The sequence below is a fragment of the Erpetoichthys calabaricus genome, chromosome 6 (assembly GCF_900747795.2).
Source record: "Erpetoichthys calabaricus chromosome 6, fErpCal1.3, whole genome shotgun sequence".
NCBI lineage: Eukaryota > Metazoa > Chordata > Cladistia > Polypteriformes > Polypteridae > Erpetoichthys > Erpetoichthys calabaricus.
This window is the reverse complement of record NC_041399.2, coordinates 56544158-56568068: the sequence shown is the minus strand read 5'-3', so window position 1 is coordinate 56568068 and position 23911 is coordinate 56544158. Positions and strand designations below refer to the sequence as shown.

At 37.4% G+C, this 23911-nt stretch overlaps 1 protein-coding gene across 5 annotated transcripts in view; it reads left to right on the top strand.

Moving 5' to 3' along the window:
* ncoa2 (nuclear receptor coactivator 2) overlaps positions 1-23911 on the top strand; it is a 337105-nt gene that overhangs the window by 269285 nt on the left and 43909 nt on the right. For 3 of the 5 annotated variants that reach the window (XM_051929405.1, XM_051929403.1, XM_051929401.1), the window contains exons 13-14: positions 12358-12552; positions 18353-18583. In XM_051929405.1, coding sequence (XP_051785365.1) covers positions 12358-12552; positions 18353-18583 — 426 coding nt within the window. The remainder of the gene's footprint in view (positions 1-12357; positions 12553-18352; positions 18584-23911) is intronic. The other 2 variants (XM_051929406.1, XM_051929402.1) reach the window with 1 other exon arrangement.

The following is a 23911-nucleotide window of genomic DNA, read 5'->3' as shown; positions in this document are numbered from 1 at the left end:
GAAATAAGAAAATCTGCGAAGTAGAAACCATATGTTTATATGGTTATTTTTATATTGTCATGCTTGGGTCACAGATTTGCGCAGAAACACAGGAGGTTGTAGAGAGACAGGAACGTTATTCAAACACTGCAAACAAACATTTGTCTCTTTTTCAAAAGTTTAAACTGTGCTCCATGACAAGACAGAGATGACAGTTCCGTCTCACAATTAAAAGAATGCAAACATATCTTCCTCTTCAAAGGAGTGCGTGTCAGGAGCACAGAATGTCACATAGATAGAGAAAAGCAAACAAATCAATAGGGCTGTTTGGCTTTTAAGTATGCGAAGCACCGCGGCACAAAGATGTTGAAGGCGGCAGCTCACACCCCCTCCGTCAGAAGCAGGGAGAGAGAGAGAGAGACAGAGTTTGTTTTTCAATCAAAAATCAATACGTGCCCTTCGAGCTTTTAAGTATGCGAAGCACCGTGCAGCATGTCGTTTCAGGAAGCAGCTGCACAAAAGATAGCAACGTGAAGGTAATCTTTCAGCATTTTTAGACGAGCGTCCGTATCGTCTAGGTGTGCGAACAGCCCCCCTGCTCAATCCCCCTACGTCAGGATCAGAGAAAGTCAGCGCAAGAGAGTGAGAAAAGTAAGCTGGGTAGCTTCTCAGCCATCTGCCAATAGCGTCCCTTGTATGAAATCAACTGGGCAAACCAACTGAGGAAGCATGTACCAGAAATTAAAAGAGCCATTGTCCGCAAAAATCCGTGAACCAGCAAAAAATCCGCGATATATATTTAAACATGCTTACATATAAAATCCGCGATGGAGTGAAGCCGCGAAGCGCGATATAGCGAGGGGTCACTGTACAGGTGCTGGTCATAAAATTAGAATATCATGACAAAGTTGATTTATTTCAGTAATTCCATTCAAAAAGTGAAACTTGTATTTTAGATTCATTCATTACACACAGACTGATGTATTTCAAATGTTTATTTCTTTTAATGTTGATGATTATAACTGACAACTAATGAAAGTCCCAAATTCAGTATCTCGGAAAATTAGAATATTGTGAAAAGGTTCAATATTGAAGACACCTGGTGCCACACTCTAATCAGCTAATTAACTCAAAACACCTGCAAAAGCCTTTAAATGGTCTCTCAGTCTAGTTCTGTAGGCTACACAATCATGGGGAAGACTGCTGACTTGACAGTTGTTCAAAAGACGACCATTGACACCTTGCACAAGGAGTGCAAGACACAAAAGGTCATTGCTAAAGAGGCTGGCTGTTCACAGAGTTCTGTGTCCAAGTACATTAATAGAGAGGCGAAGGGAAGGACAAGATGTGGTAGAAAGATGTGGGGGAGATTCACAAAGAGTGGACTGCAGCTGGAGTCAGTGCTTCAAGAACCACCACGCACAGACGTATGCAAGACATGGGTTTCAGCTGTCACATTCCTTGTGTCAAGCCACTCTTGAGCAAGAGACAGCGTCAGAAGCGTCTCGCCTTTGGACTGCTGTTGAGTGGTCCAAAGTTATGTTCTCTGATGAAAGTAAATTTTGCATTTCCTTTGGAAATCAAGGTCCCAGAGTCTGGAGGAAGAGAGGAGAGGCACAGAATCCATGTTGCGTGAGGTCCAGTGTGAAGTTTCCACAGTCAGTGATGGTTTGGGGTGCCATGTCATCTGCTGGTGTTGGTCCATTGTGTTTTCTGAGGTCCAAGGTCAACGCAGCCGTCTACCAGGAAGTTTTAGAGCACTTCATGCTTCCTGCTGCTGACGAACTTTATGGAGATGCAGATTTCATTTTCCAACAGGACCTGGCACCTGAACACAGTGCCAAAGCTACCGGTACCTGGTTTAAGGACCATGGTATCCCTGTTCTTGATTGGCCAGCAAACTCGCCTGACCTTAACGGGTATTGTGAAGAGGAAGATGCAATATGCCAGACCCAACAATTCAGAAGACCTGAAGGCCACTTTCAGAGCAACATGGGCTCTCATAACACCTGAGCAGTGCCACAGACTGATCGACTCCATGCCACGCGGCATTGCTGCAGTAATCCAGGCCAAAGGAGCCCCAACTAAATATTGAGTGCTGTACATGCTCATACTTTTCATGTTCATACCTTTCAGTTGGCCAACATTTCTAAAAATCCTTTTTTTGCATTGGTCTTAATTGATATTCTAATTTTCCGAGATACTGAATTTGGGACTTTCATTAGTTGTCAGTTATAATCATCAACATTAAAAGAAATAAACATTTGAAATACATCAGTCTGTGTATAATGAATGAATCGAATGTACAAGTTTCACTTTTTGAATGGAATTACTGAAATAAATCAACTGTGTCCTGATATTCTAATTTTATGACCAGCACCTGTATATCGCAGATTTTTTGCTGGTTCGCGGATTTCTGCGGACAATGGGTCTTTTAATTTCTGGTACATGTTTCCTCAGTTGGTTTGCCCAGTTGATTTCATAATAGGGACGCTATTGGCAGATGGCAGAGAAGCTACCCAACCAGAGCGCGTATTACGTATTAAATAAAACTCCTCAAATATATTGTGAGCACAGGGGCTGTTCGCACCCCTAGAGGATACGGCCGCTCCTCAAAAAACGCTGAAAGATTACCTTCACATTGCTGCCATCCTTGCTGGGCTTACATGTGCCTGCTTTGTCAAGCGATATGCTTCCCGCACGGTGCTTTGCATACTTAAAAGATCAAACTGCACGTAATGATTTTTGATTGTTTACTTTTCTCTCTCTCTCTCTCTCTCTCTTGCTCTGACATTCTCTGCTCCTGATGGAGGGGGTGTGAGCAGGGGGGCTGTTCGCACCCCTAGACGATACGGACGCTCGTCTAAAAATGCTGAAAGATTATCTTCACATTGCTCCCTTCTGTGCAGCTGCTTTGTCAAGCGACATGCTTCCTGCACGGTGCTTCGCATACTTAAAAGGTTGAACGGCACGTATTGATTTTTGATTGTTTGTTTTTCTCTGTCGCTCTCTCTCTCACTCTCTCTGACATTCTCTACTCCTGACGGAGGGGGTGTGAGCAGAGGGGCTGTTCGCACACTGGCCTAGAGAATACGGACGCTCCTCTAAAAAATGCTGAAAGACTACCTTCACATTGCTCTCTTCCTTGCAGCTGCTTTGTACGGCGGTGCTTCGCATACTTAAAAGCCAAACAGCCCTATTGATTTTTGATTGTTTGCTTTTTTCTCTCTCTCTCTCTCTGACATTCTCTGCTCCTGACGCGCACTCCTTTCAAGAGGAAGATATGTTTGCATTCTTTTAATTGTGAGACGGAACTGTCATCTCTGTCTTGTCATGGAGCACAGTTTAAATTTTTGAAAAAGAGACAAATGTTTGTTTGCAGTGTTTTAATAAAGTTCCTGTCTCTCTACAACCTCCTGTGTTTCTGTGCAAATCTGTGAACCAAGCATGACAATATAAAAATAAACATATGGTTTGTACTTCGCGGATTTTCACCTTTCGCGGGGGGTTCTGGAACGCAACCCCCATGATCGAGGAGGGATTACTGTAATACTCATTGAAAAGATGTGTTTTTAACAGAAGTTTGAAATTAATAATACATTTTTATAATAGTAGATATATAATAGCTGTATTGTGTGTGTTACATAGAATATTCCTTTTATTTTATTTTGAATCATACTTCTAAGTAAATTAAAGGCAATTGGTAGATTTGTTCTTCGTGACATCAGGATGGGCAGACCATACTTGCACAAGTGATAAGATTCCCTTTATGGTTAAAGGGATCGATTTAAGTACATTTCATTTTCTCAAATCTTATTACTGTGTTTTGTTTTAAAGCAGAGGTTCCATTTTGGTCCTTAGCAGACAGTGGTTATTGTAGAATTACGTGCAAAGTGTCCCTTAATAGATGTTTCTTATAAATATTTACATATTCAGTTATTTGACCATTTTTGCATTTGGATCTAAAATTAACAGTTTAGAGGAAGCATTTCAGTGGCTTAATGTTAAAAGCCTGTTAGCACAGAATTTCCTGTACTGCTGTCCATACCATCTTCTGGATAAATAAAAGAACACTGTATTATTGCTGAATAAAATGGCCATGACAGCAGTTTTACATGGAAAAAGTTTCTCAAGTCATTAGTAATATGTAGCAGTTTCCTGTGTCATCACTTAAAAATTACTTGTACCGTAAGTCTGGGCATAGAGAGTGTTATCATTAAGATGTACAGTATTAACCATAATGAGACTCTGAATGAGCAGACTGTTACACAGTCCTTAACTACATTTCACCACGCTGAGAGGATGGGAACTTAATGTGCCCATCAGCAAGTGCTGGAGTTTTATGTGCTGCATTTCAGCTTTTCATAAGTTAACCTTTGAATATTGCCTAGCTGTCACACCTCACCAAATTATACTGTAAGTCATCATCATGCAGTTTCCATCAGACATTCTCTTTATAACTTGTGCCATATGAATTAAGAAAGCTTTTGCAGGATCAGTGATTTGTAGTAAGGTAGCCTGACCTTTTAACGTATTCCTAGAACTTATTATATATCTAGGACAGAAGAGCTTGCATGTACTTCTTCTTGTTTCTACTTACTGTTCAGCAGCTTCAATATTTTCATAAACTATCTCGAGAAAAGAAAGTTTTGGTGTACGTGAAAAAGGGCCCCTACTCTTGACCATCTGTAAGAAGAAAGTGAGAATTCCATTTTTGCTTGTTATGGTACTTTAGAAATTCCTGCCGTTCATCAAAACTGCAGTGCAGAAACTTTTTTGCTTTGCACTTATACTGGGCACTAAATCCTTGCTAGATTAGAAGTCTAATTTGGTAAGAGATACCTTCTAAGAAATGTATGCATCATGTACTTCGTACCAATATCCAAATGTAATCTATTCAGAACTTTAGTAGTTTAAATTTTTATAATCCAAGATAAGATTAGGTACTAGTAGACTAAAGCTTCCCACAAACTGACCATTTAAAAGTGGTGCCAAGCTTGATGGATAGATTTATGCACCAGTGACATGTAGTTGGACAAGCTTCTAATAACCACAAAACTTAGAAGCTTGTCCAGGAGGCAATACGTTCCCCAAATTCTACTTACCACAGTTGAGGTAAGAGGAATAAGATGCCCGAGTTATCTTCATTTGTTTTTGCTCCGTCCCTAACCCAACAAAGCCCTCGGTTTGATTTCAATGAATAATTTGTTCTTGGGCTGCATTACTCTTTGTTGGCACTTAAAGAAATTACCACATTGCACAATAAAAGGAGTAGTATTTCAAGAGTGTGTCTGTTCATGATAAGAGATGCATTTATTACAGATTTCCTACAAGGTGCATTTAGCTTGAACCATGTACATTTAGCTTTAGCCGTAATAGTACCGTTTGTTTGAAATCTGTAGCTATAGATCAGATTTGTCACAGAAAAAGAAATGTTGAAGATTAAGAACAAATCTTAAATGTCCAAAGACTTATATCAGTGCCACACTGAATTTGAAATGGAGGTTTGCTTCCTGGCTTCAGTTTGACAGCAGTAAAGCAAATAAACGTAAAAACTGTTGTTGAACTCATCTCAATAAATGCTTAAGTAAACTTGCAGCATAATGTCAAATTCTGCTTCTAGCTACTGCTAAGCACAGCAGTAAAGGCTACCACTTTGCTCCTGTGATGATGTGGGTTCGGCTCCATGCTCCGATCTTCTGTTAGGGAACCCTTGAACCCAACACTGTCGGTAATGTCACTGATGAACTAGACAGTGAGGCAATAACAATTGAGCAAGGGGATGGTTCAAAAGTGCAAAGTGCTTTTATTGAAAGACAATCAAATGTTCAAACAAAGTGCAACTGTGCAAATCAAGTTCAGTAGTGCAATGTTCAATAAATAAATAATCCTTAAAATGAAATGTGTGGAGGTTAAAATATACAAAACAACAATCCTTTAAAACGAGGTTAAAACGTTCAACAGGAAGCAGTCTTTTAAAAACAAATGACAAGCCTGGTGCTTCTTCGGTTACCCTGGCGGCTTCCCTGCTACTCCCATCTGGGCTGCTCTACAGGAGAGACGCTGTCATCGCAGCTGACCTTCTACCTACTTCTGCTACTGTCAGTCGCCTTTCCGATTCTTGGCTCCGGTCAGCTCCCCCTGACAGTGACCTGGGAAATCCTTCCAACGGCCAAGGCTCTCACGTGGAGGATACCACATTCCCAAGTCCTGACTCCCACGGCCATCGGTGGAGAATCATCCACCTTCCAGTCACTCCCGTCCTTCATAAAACTCTGCGGGAGCGACAACAACTACTGCGCCTGGGATGTCGGCCTAACATCCAGGTTGCCTATTCAGCTGCTGTGAGCCTGTTCATGCTCACTCACTCGCACCGGCGCACTCTCTCTCTTGCTTCCTGCTTTCTTCTTCAACCTCCTGTTCTCTTTCCTTTCTTTTCTTGTACTCTTAACCGTCTCGGGCTTCTCTATATATGCAGAGAGGACATGGCAGCTGCAGCCCATTAGCCACAGGAACAATCACGGATGTGGGCAGTCTCTCACCTGTGCAAATATGTAAAATTCGATCATTTTCCTCAATAAATAATGACCAAGTATAATATTTTGTCTCATTTGTTTAACTGGTTTCTCTTTATCTACTTTTAGGACTTGAGTGAAAATCTGATGATGTTTTAGGTCATATTTATGCAGAAATATAGAAAATTCTAAAGGGGTCACAAACTTTCAAGCACAACTGTATATGTATATATACTGTGGGGCAAAAAAGTATTTAGTCAGCCACCAATTGTGCAAGTTCTCCCACTTAAAAAGATGAGAGAGGCCTGTAATTTTCATCATAGGTATACCTCAACTATAGAGACAAAATGAGATAAAAAATCCAGAAAATCACATTGTCTGATTTTTAAAGAATTTATTTGCAAATTATGGTGGAAAATAAGTATTTGGTCACCTACAAACAAGCAAGATTTCTGGCTCTCACAGACCTGTAACTTCTTCTGTAAGAGGCTCCTCTGTCCTCCACTCGTTAACTGTATTAATGGCACCTGTTTGAACTCGTTATCAATATAAAAGACACCTATCCACAACCTCAAACAGTCACACTCCAAACTCCACTATGGCCAAGACCAAAGAGCTGTCAAAGGACACCAGAAACAAAATTGTAGACCTGCACCAGGCTGGGAAGACTGAATCTGCAATAGGTAAGCAGCTTGGTGTGAAGAAATCAACTGTGGGAGCAATTATTAGAAAATGGAAGACATACAAGACCACTGATAATCTCCCTCGATCTGGGGCTCCACACAAGACCTCACCCCGTGGGGTCAAAATGATCACAAGAACGGTGAGCAAAAATCCCACAACCACACGAGGGGACCTAGTGAATGACCTGCAGAGAGCTGGGACCAAAGAATCAAAGGCTACCATCAGTAACACACTACGCCGCCAGGGACTCAAATCCTGCAGTGCCAGACGTGTCCCCCTGCTTAAGCCAGTACATGTGCAGGCCCGTCTGAAGTTTGCTTGAGGGCATTTGGATGATCCAGAAGAGGATTGGGAGAATGTCATATGGTCAGATGAAACCAAAGTAGAACTTTTTGGTAAAAACTCTACTCGTCATGTTTGGAGGAGAAAGAATGCTGAGTTGCATCCAAAGAACACCATACCTACTGTAAAGCATGGGGATGGAAACATCATGCTTTGGGGCTGTTTTTCTGCAAAGGGACCAGGACGACTGATCCGTGTAAAGGAAAGAATGAATGGGGCCATGTATCGTCAGATTTTGAGTGAAAACCTCCTCCCATCAGCAAGGGCATTGAAGATGAAACGTGGCTGGGTCTTTCAGCATGACAATGATCCCAAACACACCGCCCGGGTAACGAAGGAGTGGCCTCGTAAGAAGCATTTCAAGGTCCTGGAGTGGCCTAGCCAGTCTCCAGATCTCAACCCCATAGAAAATCTTTGGAGGGAGTTGAAAGTCCGTGTTGCCCAGCGACAGCCTCAAAACATCACTGCTCTAGAGGAGATCTGCATGGAGGAATGGGCCAAAATACCAGCAACAGTGTGTGAAAACCTTGTGAAGACTTACAGAAAATGTTTGACCTCTGTCATTGCCAACAAAGGGTATATAACAAAGTATTGAGATGAATTTTTGTTATTGACCAAATACTTTTTTTCCACCATAATTTGCAAATAAATTCTTCAAAAATCAGACAATGTGATTTTCTGGATTTTTTTTTCTCATTTTGTCTCTCATAGTTGAGGTATACCTATGATGAAAATTACAGGCCTCTCTCATCTTTTTAAGTGGGAGAACTTGCACAATTGGTGGCTGACTAAATACTTTTTTGCCCCACTGTATATATATGTGTATGTATGTGTATATGTGTGTGTGTGTATATGTATGTATGTATGTATGTATACACACACACAATTTTCTGTACACCACCACAGTGGATTTGAAATAAAACAATCATTTTATGATTAAAATGTAGACTTTCTGTTTTAACCAAAACTGTTAAACCAAAAAATGGTATGAGCTGTTTAGGAATGACAGCCATTTTTCTGCATAACCGCTAAACCCCAGTTTTCCAGGAGCACAAAATTATTTGGACATTTAACTTGAATGCTGCTCCACAGCCAGGTTGAGACAGTTCCCTCATTATTGCATAACTTATTAAGCAGGGAAAAGGTCTGGAATTTGCATTTGGAAGCTAAAAATTAAAGGAACACACTGGTGAACTCGGCAACACCAGAATATCTGGAAAACCACAGATGACAACTGTTCTGGTTGATTGCAGAATTCTGTCCTTGGTGAAGAAAGTCCCACTTCAAAAAATTTAGCCAAACCAAGAACAATCTCCGCAAGGTAGACCTGTCATTGCCTAAAGTCTGCAATCAAACAAAGACTACATGAAAGTAAAGACAAGGGGTTTACTGCAATTTGCCAACTAGTGGTGAGCCTCACTTATAGGAAGGGTCCACTACAACTAAACCTGTGATGTAAATGTTTATTTCAGATTGAAGGGCACCCCATTGCATACTAGTCCTTCACCTGATCAAGTAATTAATCTGACTCTATTTTGTGTTACTTACAAGCTGTTTGGGGTCCCCACCATTTATTTATTTAAAATTAACAATAGCACTTTTAGAAGAAAAATCACCCAGGAGTTTAAAAAAGAAAGAAAAAAGTGTAATTTTTGTTGTCATACTGCCTGCTCAAGAAGTTCAAATAATGGTGAAGAGCTTTAGAGTATAGAGGATTAAAGAGAAATAGGTAGAAGACTGAATTTTTGCTGCCTTAATTATGATAAGGATTCAGAAGTTACCCTGTATTAAGAGCTATTGAAAACATCGGATACATTTGAACACCTAGGATCAGTGGTAGCTCAAGATATACTGTAAAATTGGATGCAAAGATAACAAATAGAGGACAGTGTAGATGGAACAATTGATAGGAGCTATCAAAGTTTCAATGTAAGGTTTTTAAAACCGTGATAAAACCAGCAATGATATGTGTAGCCAAGATATGGGCAGTATAAGGGGAGCAGGAGAAATAGTTGAATGTTGTAAAAATGAAAATGTTGAGAGGGAAGTGAGGAGTTGCAAAAGATAGAATAAGAAATAAAACACAGGTACAACGAAAGTAGGAAAGATATTTAAGAGTACATGAAAGTAGGTTGAAGTTTAACCCCTTCACCGCCCTCTGCCGGATATATCCGGCAGCGCTGTTTTAATGCTAACGCCATACTGCCGGAATTATCCGGCACATTTGCCTGTGGTTATATGAATGCCTGGCAAGTAGTATAACTGACGGTTTGGCGTGGGTATTATTACTACGTTGTATTTCGACAAGTCTGTGGTTGTTTTGGCCGGTCATGTGACGTGATTCGCATGTAACAGCTGTGAATATGGCGAAACGTAAACTGATTTCAAGTGAGGCTTTGCAGGCGATTTTGGACAGTTCTGATCATGATTGTAGCAGTTCTGAAGAAGATTTTAGTGACAGTGATGAGCAGCAACGTGCGCTGCATGATATTGTGAATGAAGACGCATCGGATGACGGCGCTGAGTGGGTGTATCCCCAGCATCTCAGCTGGGCTGCTGCCCGTGGTGAACTACCTTTTCTGCATTCGTTTGAGGGAACGTGTGGCTTTATTGTTGATGTAAACAATTACACTGCTGAGCAGTTTTATGAGCTGTTTGTGTCACCTGATTTGATTAGACATTTTGTTCATCAGACAAATCTGTATGCAGCACAGTTTATTGAGAAAAATCCCAATTTACCTCCACATTCCCGTGTTCGTGCTTGGTTTGACACTGATGAAAACGAAATGAAAAAATTCATTGGGATTTTGATGTTGATGGGAATAATCAGAAAACCAGATATTGAGATGTACTGGTCTACAGATCCTATGTATGCAACACCTATTTTTGCAGCTGTCATGACACGTAACCGATTCTCTTTGCTGCTGAAATTCTTTCATTTGAATGACAACAGAAACGAGCCAGATAAGAAAGATCCAAACCGCGACCACTTGTTCAAGCTACGTCCTTTGATTGATCATTTATTTGAAGCATTTCAGTTGCCCTACATGCCAGGACCGTCAGTTGCAGTTGATGAAAGTTTATTGTCGTGGAAGGGCCGCTTACAGTTTCGACAGTATCTACCATTGAAAAGGGCACGGTTTGGTATCAAGATGTTTTGCTTAGCTGAGAATTCAGGTTACATTTATAGATTTCGTGTATACACTGGCAACTTGCACAACATTTAGTGGTCAATACTGCTTGAATAAATGTAAAAAATGTAAAAAAAAATGTAAAAAAGTAAAAAAACAAAAATTGTTCAGATTTCGCCTGGCTTGGGGAATATTTAGGGAGTTGGCGGTTAAAGGGTTAATGAAATTGTGTTGAGGAGATATGTGTGTAAAAGAGTGATAGTAATGGAAGTACAGGGGAAGAGAAAGCTACGGTGGCCAAAGTGATGGTAGAAGGATAGAGTAAAAGAAGACTTGAAGGAAAAGTGTCTGACTATGGAGGACGTACAGGGCTGAGAGCTACAGTATATGGAGATGGTGAGTGATTCACATTGACCCCACACAGAAGTGAGGAAAAAATGAAAATCTCTCCTAGTACTGTAGAGCACGGGATCATATCACACATATAGTTGGGAAACATAGTTTTTTCCATAGATCTCTCTTATTTGAATTTTGTATTGTAAATGTGGCACCTTTCTGTCACTATGGTGAACAGTATTTTTATGTATAGTAAACCCAAGATGATAAAGCTGAAAGCTGATAAGCAAGTAAATACACTTGCTCAGTGAAGTAATAAAAATGTAATTCAGAGTATCACAGTTTAATAACAAAACAGAATTTAACTGTCTTGTGTGGCATATTCTCATCTTGGCATTTTAAAATGTTAACAAAAATTAAACTCTACTTGTGTTCTCACAACCTTTGAAAGCACATTATTAATTTCTGTTTAGTGTGCACAATAGAGCCATCAGCATCTGTGTCATTATGCTGGAAATTATTTACTTCTATGCTGGTTGAAAAACATTCTGTATACAGTAGTAACAAAGATATAAGGTGAAGTCATTTCCATGCCCGTGTCTACTGCACAAACTACCTTTTGAGAAATGGTTTATCAGTCTAATTTCCAATGGCTGGACAAATGATGTTGACAGTATAAATTAGTCAAAAAAAGCCCATCCTTTAGTGTTTTGCAGTGTTATGATTTGAACAGAATATATGATGCTTGTACAGAAAATGTATTATTTTTAACTCTTTTCCTTTGGCTTGTGGGGTATTTGTTTGTTTATGGTTTTTTTTTAAACCTCCAGACAATCACACATTTTACACACATACATGTTGCTGCTTCATATTTTTATTGGGCAGTAGAGATTTCTGTTGCCATTAAATATATACCATCTTGTAATATTTAATTATTTTTTTGCAGTTATAAGGGCAGGGGAAGAAATACCTTCAGTTGCTAATGTAGAGTAGGCAGATTAAAGTTGGCTTCTGATTAGTTTGCTAGCTTTTATGATAATTATGATCTGTTGTGTTGCAAGTTACTCTTATATAGCACTTCTGATTTTAATCACACAACACTGTACTATGAATGTGGTTTAGTTGAATGTTAACTTTAAAATGGCATGAAAAGAGAATATAAATCCCAGGAGAAAACCAAATCCATTTGTAAGTAATGGATACTGACTTAGTCTTCATTATAATTTTGCTCCCCAATTTATTCATATTTTTCTTCCTTTTTATTAGTTTTCCTTCTTTGTTTTGACAGTTTATGCATCTCAGTTAATAAACAAGCTTGGTTATTGTTTCTTTCACAAAGTTTTTCATATGTGTATTTTTATTCCTTGTAGACTTCAGTAATTCTCGGGGAGGTCAGTCTGGCAGAGGTCCAGTTGTTCGCATGCCTCTAGACATGAATTTGCCGTCTCAGACTACTTCTGGACCTTTTCCACCTATGAGGAACAGTCCTTTCTCAATTATGTCACAGCCTGCAATTGTGGGAAATCAAGGGATGGTATCAAATCAGACATCATTATTAAATCCAGGTATGCATATTTTATATCAGTTGAATTTGGTATTGGCTTGTATTCTGACTTAATGTCAGGTCTCATTTTGCCGTGACGCCCTGTTACTGGCATTTCCACTCACTAATCTGTGTCCATTACCTGTACCTTTATGTGCTCGCTTTTAAATCTTCTTGCCTTTTTTTCCTATGTATATTTTCTTCTTTTAATTGATTTCATCAACGATTCTGCTCTCAGATGCCCAACATAGTTTCTCTGTCATTCTTTATCATTAATTCTTAACATTTTTGGAGTCAGAATCTAAGCAGGAACAATAAGTTTTATAAATCTTAAGGATATATTTAACAAACATTTTTTCAAAAACAAGACTATTTATATACCAAATTTTCTGTTTTAAATTGTAATTTTATTAATTGAATCTTTAAGAAATATATTCCCTTTATTTGCCTCCACAATATTTCAGTAAAAGAACTAAACATTTATTTGATGTAAGAACAGAACTTTTTACTGTCCAACACAAGGCTGCTCATCTCCACTGTACCACCGAATTTCAGTTTAATCAGTATTCAAAAATGCATTCTGCTGTTGAATCTCTAATTATATAAAACTGTACTAAAAACTTTAAAGACGCACTATACAAAGTATATTGTATACATTTAATTCAGTGGCTATGTTTAAGATTCCTTTAACATTCTGAAATGGTTGATGTACTTTGTTATACTGTAATGATGTGCATGTGTGGCTTTATTTTTTTTTTTTTCCCCAGACATTTTATAGCCTTCTACTGCCAGGGCATAATAATAGCAGTTTTTTTACAGATAGTATTATTTGCAGCTACAAGAAATGGTGAAATACTTTAGTATAGACTCAAGCCCAATTCCAAAATGCCCACCACCAACCCACAAAAAAATTATTAAATATGTTCTGTTTGTCTGCTCATTGAATACATTTTTGTGTAAACACTATTGGTGAATGTTTGTGATGAGCAAACTCCACTGAATGGTGCAATGGTCATTTATGTTCTTGAGGGTTAGAGAAGTGTTCGTCTACAGCTGGTTCTGTTTGAGAGAAAACACACTTTCACACAGACAGGAGTCGGAGAAATTCCGTATCAGTTGTGGTTATTCACAAGTCTCATGTATCACAATAATAAATACCTTTATTAGTGATTCATTGTGTGCTGCAATCAGCTCAAACCCTCTTGACATGTGTGGAGTGGTCTAGTCTTGCACCTCTCCAAAGTAACAGCTCTCTAAAAGAATGCAAAGGCATCCTGTAATTTTAGGAAGACACAAATAGACTTAAACTCCTTTGATAATAAGTTTTTGTTTGATGTTACTGTGAAGTATTTTTTTTTTTATATCATCGCTAATTGTGCTTGCTTCACTCCTGGCTCCACCATCACCCCCTGGGGAGGGAGAAATGAGCATGAGTACACAAAACGGGAAATAAAATTGAACTGAGACTAGGAGGTCAGATAAGTTGTAGGGAGAGTGATTAGAAACAGGATAAAAAGTTTTGCAAGGCTGTGTCCTTCTCTTAGGTACTCATCTGCTCGAGCCTGCAACAGGTCCTGTGACTGAAAAGTGACTAACAAACATTGGTTTAAGTTTGTGTCTATATGTTGACGTCTGTGCTCAGGGCTGTTTCTTGCCCTTTGTCCAGGGTTATTAACTTTGTCTCCAGCCCCTATAGTCCAGCATATAAAAAAATAAATAAATAAACCTTTGTGGAGCAACTACAACAAAAGTCGGTAGAAGATGGGTGAATTGGAGCACAAAACCTCAATCCATTGAACAAAAAGTAAGCTTTCCCTGTTTCTTTTGGTAAACCAAAATTGTTTCAAGGAGTGGCATAAAAAATAATTGTGAAAGTAAAGGCTTGGATGAGTACATAATTATACTAGAGAGTTGTAAATTGTTTGTGTTGTTTCAGTGTAATGTATAAAGTGTTTGTGTGTTTTTATATATCTTTAAAAAAACAAAAAATAAAATTCTGCAACTGCGATACTTTTTTTTTTTTTTTTTTTTTTTTTTTGAAAAATTGTTTAGGAGTTAAGAGGCTGTGTTTCCTGAAAGGAACACTTTACAAACAGAGTATGTTGTGTCAAACAATATAACTGCAATTCTGTGTAAACTTAGTACAGTGATAGTTGCCAGACTGGGGCAAAAAGGAAAATTGATTCTAGAGTTGTGAATCATAAAATGTCTTGTTTATATACTCTAAAAATCTGTTTTTTGTAAAGAAGTCCCTTAACCCACCACATTTTTGTTTTATTTAGTTGATATTGATGTAAACACATGTTTTTAATCATATAAGTGCTTCTTTTTAAAAATCTGAATGGTTGTACTTGTTACTCTTCAGCCATTTGCAGCTCCTTTATTACATAAACAATCTAAAAACTGTTTGTTTCTGGGTATGTAATTGAGACAGAGTAATTGCAAAAACCCTTGGTGCATAAGGGGTTAAAACAGATGCTCCTTATCTCAGTGTGGAGCTTGTGTTTAGTACTGCAGCTCACATTTATAATTAGCCAAAGAAAAGATAAAGAAGAGTTTGCCCTGGCTGCTTAGTAAACAGAAGGTGTTTATCTTAAGAGACAAATATGTCTGTTTTACATGAAAAGTATTTGTTATCCTTCTTCTTGATAAACATGAATATTTTATTAGAATTGTGACTTACAATTATGTCAAGAATTCCTATTTTCTTTTATGGAACTAGGGGGCTTCGCCCCCTGCTCGCTTTGCTCGCCAACCCCCATGTTTGGTTTTCCAGACACACTTTAAGATTATTTTTCTTTGAATTGTTGCTATTTCATTAGTTTCACGTTTATTTCAGAACTTCTGTAAAAACAATATTTGGAATCTTTCGAGTCCAAATATGCTGAATCTTTTAAATGAGGTCAGTAAGACATGTGTTTAATGACTTTGTCAGGTTAGAGATAATGAAAACTGGAATTTAAAAGACCCCAAAAAAACGTAGGCGCAAAACACATGCAGAGCAAGATACAGAATATGAAAGCAGAAAAAAAACGACAGTGTCAAAACAAAGAAAGTAAACATCGAATTAGCGCAAAAAAAGACAAATTATTACTCGGAGACATTAACTAAAAGGCAAATAGAGATCGAATATATGGACATAGGTGATATGTCAGAAGTATGTAAATATTGTAAGGCTTTGAAGTTTAAATCGGAGAATTTCAAAAACGTGTTTTACCTCGCATGCAAAAAAAATTATTAACTGATGATGATGTAGATTGCTTTGTCTGTGCTGAAATTTCAAACAGAGAAACCTATCCTGAATTATCTCTAACCTGCTCTGCTGGTGTTTGTCTGTTTTGTTTTGTAACCTCTTTATGACTTTTCACTTTGTTTTCTACTCTTTTATCTCTGACCTCACTTTGTCCTGCTTTTTTTTTTTTTCAATGACACCTGGTCCGTGGTGATTATTTTCCCTTTTTTGAGTATTAATTTCCGTTTATTTGTGCTACTGCGATCTTTACTTTCTTTTTTTATACTTTCTAATTTTCCTACTTTCATATTCTTTAACTTTCTTCACATTTGAATCGCGCCTACGTTTTTTTTTTTTTTTTTTTTTTGAGCCTTTCGAATGCTTTCATAATCTGCTCTGCATGTGTATAGCGCCAATGTTTGTGAACGTCTTTATGAAGTTCTATTATGAAATTGGCCATTTCTAGTGAATGAATGAAATAAGTCAGCCCTTTAAAAAAAAAAAAAAAAAAAACTGATTGGAACCTTCCGAGCAACTGATATAACTAGATTGGTCTATACACAAGGCCAACATTAATGTAAATATTATTTTGACCGTACATAAACTGAGATATCTGTCATCCAAAATCTGGCTTGACAACAATAAATATCGCCCTTTTGAGTAAGCAGTTACATGTTCTTGGAACATATCTTTGAGTGATATTGGTAATTTGGAAAGTAAGGGTAGAACATCTGAAGATGCCAGTTAATAAAATAGTTGAAATAGTGAGAGAGACCAATACCTTCACACTCAATAGACTGTCATCTACTACAACCACAAACAATGTTTCTGTGGCAAAGTAGTGCCTCTTAAACACTATTTATTCATTGCTATATGTTTTAAAGTGTTAGTTAAACCTTGCTTGTACATAGAAGATAAAGATCCTATTATATGTAATTTCACTAGGAAAAATATAAATATTATTGCCCATGCAAAAGACGATACATTTTTAAAAAATGAGAAGTTCACACAGTGCTTGCTTGCTTTAGTTAAATGTTACAGAAAGCATAATTCACATTGTTAATGCTTCCATGCAGCTTTGGGGTACGGTTTCCTTTTTACATGATCCATAGTGTACATCTGTGCATTGAACACTTTGCCTAAGTCTGTGCATGAACAAGCAAACTAAAATGTTGCTGTTAAGCCTTGTAATTTAAGAAAATTTTAAAAATCTCAGATTTTCATTTGTTTCAAGTCATCCATGTACTGTCACCCCTTTTATGCCTTTACTTGAAAGCAATACATATTTTCAGCAGAAATAGAAAATGTTCGCACATTTCTCAGCTAAAACACAGCCTAAATGGAAAAGGCATGTTCTCAGTCAGTCCCTATTTTTAACTGCATTATGCTCAAGTTTGCCATCAACAAAGCAATGTATTTTTACGAAGTTTTTAAAATGTCAAGTTAGAGGAAACATTTTAGAATGTGCCACTTTCAGTGAGGCACATAACACTACATTAAGCTGAGTTTATTCGATTTGATTAAAAGTTCTTAAACTGTTCCTTTTAATGTTTTTCTTAATCTGCACATTATGAATAAAAACTGATCGGCCTAATTATATATTACTTGGTAATCAAATTATTGAAGTAATGCAAGCCAAAGTACAGTAGTAGAGATTTATTCAATGTTTGAGTAAGAAATATCTGGTTTGGCAAAGTGAAAACCACACTCATAAATGTAGACCATTTCAAGTTGTATCCTAGTGCTTACAGTGACTTGGGCATTTTGTTAAATTGTTTTCTCCTCATATAATATTTGAATTCATTTTGTTGTTTTTGTTTATTATTTAAACTTAAACAGGATCTCTCATCCTGTAGAAGCAGCACATATTCCGGTAAGCAGTAATAAATTATCAGAGTAGTTTACCTTCAGTGGAAGGAGAGGGTGTTTCCCCGTCTGTACCTTAAAATTGACATAAGTTAACAGCGGAAAGTTCCTGTCAGTAGTTTCCCTTTTCTCTTCCTGAAGTAGCTCTGTCTTCATCCTCTTTGCCCAAGTCCAACAAATAGGTCAATTTAACAGAGCTGCTGTCATGTCAACCCAGAAACTGAACAATTAATTGGCCCTAGATATATCTTTATATTAAAGATTCTACTTGTGTATCAAAATGCCTAAACACATAAATTGATTGCTGTTTTGCTGTGTAGTTCTGGAAAATATTAGACGTTCGTGGCAGCAGAAGTGAATCATTTCCTGCGGAAGGAAGTAAAGGGTTACCCACATACCACGACACTTGTTCTCTCCTCATTTTCAACTACAAGTATCTTTATAAACCAAGCTTTCTGTTGCTGTTCTGTACTTGTGTGTTAAGAAGAGATGCAGTACTCTCACTATGTAGAGCATGAACTGCTTGTGTCATTGCTTAGTGAGCAACTCTGTCTTTCTCTGAGAGTATATTAATGTGCTGCACTGTAAATCATTGATTTGGTAATCAAGATTTAAAGTCTAGTCAGCATTAACATTTATGTAAGCTAAAGAGGTCCAGTAATTTATAGCTGACATTGAAAATTATAGCATTGGATATTTATAATATTTACTCTTTCTCACACAGGGATTCTTGGCTCGAACCCCCCAAGATCCAGCATGCCTTCCGGAGACTGGGGACCTCAGGGGCCTGCTGTTAGCAGCACCAGCTCGGGAATGTCAACAGCTGTCAACAGAACAATGCAGCAAGGAGCAGGCAGCATGGTTAGAGCTCCCTCCACAGGAGTTCCAATAAGGCCAACTGGTCAACAAGGACCCAAACCCATATTGTCATCCCAAATGATGGGCATGAGTGAGTGTAATCTTCTTCACCCAAATTTCCTTATAGATGTAATCCATGAAGAAGTAACTTGATAAGTGCAGTTTTTTTTTTTTTTTTTAAATAATCAGTAAAACTGGAAGACATGTATAAATATACTCTAAGTAATGGTCTGCATTAGGAAAAAAGAATAAAGCTTGAACTGTGCCACCAGTTGCATTATTTTCAGTACTTTGGAATTAATAATTTTGTAACTGTCTATTTTCACCAGCCTTAAAACATTTGTAGCCTCAGGTAGAATACCAACTAGCAAAATCAGAAGAAATCGAAGTGTTGTTTTTTTTTAATGTGCGCATGCCTTTTGTGTGTTGTGGTCTTACTCCTCTAATAATTGTTTTATGACTTGAATAGAGAAGTTGAACTGGCTTACTGCCAATGAATTCAGTAATGCTCCAGGACTGGAGTTAGTCCCCTGCAATAAATAATCAGTAGCAAGAATTTCTCCTGAAGGGTTTTTTTTTTTTTTCAGCTGTATTAATGTGCGTGCATATTAGATTATTTGGTGATTCTAAGTTAGCCCTGTTTGAGTCAGTATAAAGTGCAGGAGTATGTATGAATATATGGACTGGCATCCCTTCCAGGATTTCTGACTTGCACAAAATATTTCCATGAACTATAAGGAAAATATACCTTGATAAACAATACATCTAAGATACTGACCTTGATTCTGATTTAAGAACATTTTATTAAGTATATAAACATGTTTCTAAGGAATTGAAGCAGGAGAAATGGGCAAGCCTAATGATCTGAGCAATTTTGACAAGGACCAAATTATGATAGTTAGACATCTGGGTTAGAACAGCTCCAGAACGACAGGTCTTTTGGGGTTTTCCTAGTGTGCAGTAGTTAGTACCTATAGTTAGACATCTGGGTTAGAACACCTCCAGAACGGCAGGTCTTTTGGGGTTTTCCTAGTGTGCAGTAGTTAGTACCTACCAAATGTGGTCCAAAGGAGGACACCTGGTACATAGTCATTGGTTCCCAAGTCTCATCAATGTGTGTGAGGATCAAAGACTAGTAGAGCTGTCAAATTATCCAAAATATAAGGTTTAAATATTTCAATTAAAAATAAGTAAATTTAGGTTAACAATTCTGGGTGCGCTATATATATATATATATATATATAATATAATATAATATAATATAATATGTGTGTGTGTTTTATAGTAGGAAAAGTTAATGCATTCATTTTTGTGATTAATGTGGCCTGTTTAATGCCTTAAAAAATATTGTCACAATGAAGCAAACGCATCAGGTAGTGCTTTGGTCAGTGTGGCATTTTCATGTTTTTTAACATTATGAAACAATAATGCAAATAAGTGTGTATCTAAAGAGTTGCGTACACATTCAGTACTGCTTTTATATACCATCTTTAATATTTTTATGAAATTTGAATGATTTGATTGATTTATTCATACTGACATACAGTAGGTGCAGGGGAATGGGAGGAAAGGAGGTGGCGAGGGTGGTTTATACCAGTCCTGGTGCAGTGCTACAGAAAATATGTGAAGGTGAAGGTATCTCCCCCATAGCGCCATTTCATGTTTATATAAGAAGATCAAATCAAGGTAATATCACATAAGTGCTAAATCAGTTATCTTTGAGTGCCACTAAAACCAAAATAAGTCTCTCAACCCCTCTGGCAAACTGGCAAGTTAAATACAGCCATTTTACGGTGCTGACTGCCCTAAGATAATGAAAAAATTCTATGAAATACAAGTTTAATATTATCCCTACCCATGTTTGAAGTCTGCAGTATCTTTGCTAATTTATGCAAAGAATACAACATAACCATCCAAGTGTTGTACTGTTTCTGTTTTTAAGAAAGATAGCTGCTTAAACTTAAACAGAACTTTTTTAGCATGCCAGGAGCAAAGGTGTAGGTAGAGTAGTGCATTCAGTTTTTCCAGTAGTGGCACACTTTTTGTAACCCAAAAAACCCCAAAGCACACCACGCTTCTACCAATCACAAAAGTGTTAAATCCATACATGTGCTAAACTCCCCAAATGGGTGAGACAGGGGTGGCAAAAAAAAAACAAACAAAAAAAAAAAGCTACTTCGGGAGATTGCTGTTCACAGACACAGCACTTGGTGAGCAGTTCTAGCTGCTTCATCCCTTTATCCTCTCATGCAAGTGGTACTGTCTCTGCCTAACTCAAAAAAATTCAAGTCATTGTTTAAGTTTAAACTACACCATTTTCTTAAAATCCTTTGTGTTGATTCTACATTAAATTTGTGATTCATTGTGTATTTACTTCATGATTTATGTATTAATTTTATAATTCATAACTATTATCTGATCTTTTATACGAGTTACCTTAAAAACACAACAAAGACTACTTTTGCTGGAATTTTGAAATAATGATTGATCTTCATTTTATCCTAATTTCATAAACAGACATTATATGGGAACAAATGTTTAATTACTGAAGTAGAAATTTGCAAAATTAATTTGATTTGTCTACTAAATGTTTCAGGAATTTTTTCATAAATCAACATTTTCCATTTCATAAATCTGACGATGCAATTTATTGACAAATATATGTTACAAAAACAGCTTTGAAGGGTTTTTGCAAATGAGACCTAAATTAAGAATAGTCTTGGTATGTACTGTTTTATAAGGTACTGATCACCATTGTAATTGCTCTTTTCTGGGTTTACATACGTTGGTCATATGTACTCAAATCTTTTCTTTCGCTAACTGCAGTCCTGGGCATCATGTAGGGAGAGACCCTTCTCAAGTCATATGCCAGTCTTAACCTTGCCTCTGTTTTTCTCACTTTGAGACCCTTAATGTATCAATGTGAAATTCTTATTTCCATTTTTTTCAACTTTGCTTTGTTTTATCTTCATTGCCACATCTCGCTACGCTGCAGTTTTCCCTGAAACGTTTTGTTAGTATTGATTTCAGTACTACATAATAACATCACTCTTTATAAAAATCTGTCCTGGAATCCACTGCATAGTTACAAAGGTTAGAAATCTCCCTTCCATCAAAAGTTAAACTTGGACTGTTCTTTTATAACATTTGTTAATGTGAGGATTGTATTTCATATGGTATGTTAAGCATAATCAACCAAAGTTTTCTGAAGCATGCACAAATTGGCTTGATTAGCAGTATTTCTAGCAGTATTTCATACTACTCCCAATTTTAGTGCTGCAGTTAAACTAATTAAATAAACGCTGAATAAACGGCTAATATCCCAGTATAATGTACTTCCCATTTTACTAATGGGGACAGTAGTGCCCTGTACCTCACTAATGTGATTAAACATGATAATGTATTGACAAAATGTTTTAATAGCACATTTTTGCTGATTACAGTCTAAAGTGGTAAGTTTTATCAACCGTCCTTTCATTTGAAAAAATACAATACTTTCTTTCAGTGACCATTTTGATTGTGACAACCAAGTTCATTGCTTGGGTTCCTGCTCCCTTCAGGCTGTTGCTGATGCACCTGGGCAAAGTACTTTTTTAAACTAGTTCCATCAAGACTGATCAAGTTTGCAGACTTTTGATTTACTGCCCCCTGCTGTCAGTCATATTGTGTGCAGATGATCTTCCACATAGGCACGTTATAGAGTAATGTGTTTGGCTCCTTCTGAACTCTTCATTTACATAGGGTTTTGTTACTAGGCATTTCTCCATTGCTGTCATTAAATCTGTTGATGGCATCACCATCATTGGCCTAATCATCAACAAGATAGTTTATAGAGAAGGGATTTCTTTTGTTACACAGTAGTTCTAGGACAGCAGTCTCTTCATTAATGTAATCAATCCTAGGAGCTAGTCATGTATGTAAACCTGTCAGGCTTTTCCCATCTATATTTGCCAGGATGGTATATACAATTTACCACGGACAAATAATGTGTTGCACAACTCCAGTATAGATTGTATTTTACATGTGGAACATAAATCAGTGCTGCATACTGTAGCAATGAACATTCCAATTCTCACCAAATTAATTTGAGGTCTTAAAAAGAAATGGCTCTTTGAGTCACTGCTTTATTCAGTTGTTGTGTTTCCTCTGTTTTCCCACCTTTACTGAAATGCCCAGTTTCACCAATGGATTTTGCTGCCCCAACACCCATGAAAAGAAAGCAGAATCAAAGATGTCTGTATTTTATAAAAGTGAAAATATTGACAAGTGTATTTTGTGACTTGAATGTTTTTTTTCACTTGATCAAGCACTTCAAGCAGTTATCTCACTGCTCATTGATAGCTAAATAACTAGGAAGTTTATGAAGAAGCATTATATTCTCTCTCACTCAACATTAGCTCACTAGTACTGCCACATGCTGAATTTTTCACATGCCACCCTTTAATGGTGCCAGAGCTGCCCTTTTGTATTGTGAGCACATCACTTCTTTTGGCTTTCTGCTGGAGTTTGGCTCAATTGCAATGTTTGCATGTTTGGGTTAATCAAAGTTTAAAAAAAAAAAACACAAATCCTCACAGGTGGCGCAGTGGTAGTGCTGCTGCTTTGCAGTAAGGAGACTGTGGACGATTGTGGGTTTGCTTCCCGGTTCCTCCCTGTGTGGATAGCGCTTTGAGTACTGAGAAAAGCGCTATATAAATGTAATGAATTATTATTATTACTTCCCAGCCCAAGCAATTAATAAAAAGAATTTGTAATTGGCTTATTGATTACTTGCAGATAAAAATAAGAAAAAATGAGACATTTTTTGTTCCAAAGGGTAATTTGTCTCAGAGATACAGTTTTGAGGAATACAAATGAATATTTGTAAATGAATATACCAATATCATTACATCCATATTAATGAGTATAGTAAATGTTTGCATTAATTTACAGCCGTAAAGAGTAGAGAAAAATAAAATTACTCTCTGGAATAGATTCTTAAGAAATGCCACAGTCTTCTATTTAGATAGGGAACATATTCTTTCCCATCTATGGATCTTGTATTGTTACTTTTCATGCAGTTGACCTAATGGCCTCTTGAGTCATCTACAGCTTCATTTCTTTGCTTCATATTTGGTAGCTGGGTGCACGCCTATAAACAAAAACTACATACTGTCACTTAGTGTTCTCCAGTGATCTCCTGGCGGGTATCTATTGCTGGTTTATTTAATTATATGCTGAGAAATTTCTGGTATCTACTCTTCTGGGGTAATCTCTTCAGACTTTCTCTATCTTACTTTCATGTGCCCTTGCCTAGTTCCCTTCTGGGCATTACACATAGTAGTGGCTGCCACCTCCCCTTTTGCCAGACTCGCTATAGAAGCTCCCTCTGCCCATTGCTGCCTTGGCAGTGCCCATCCTCCTTCCCAAATAATGATGTTGAATA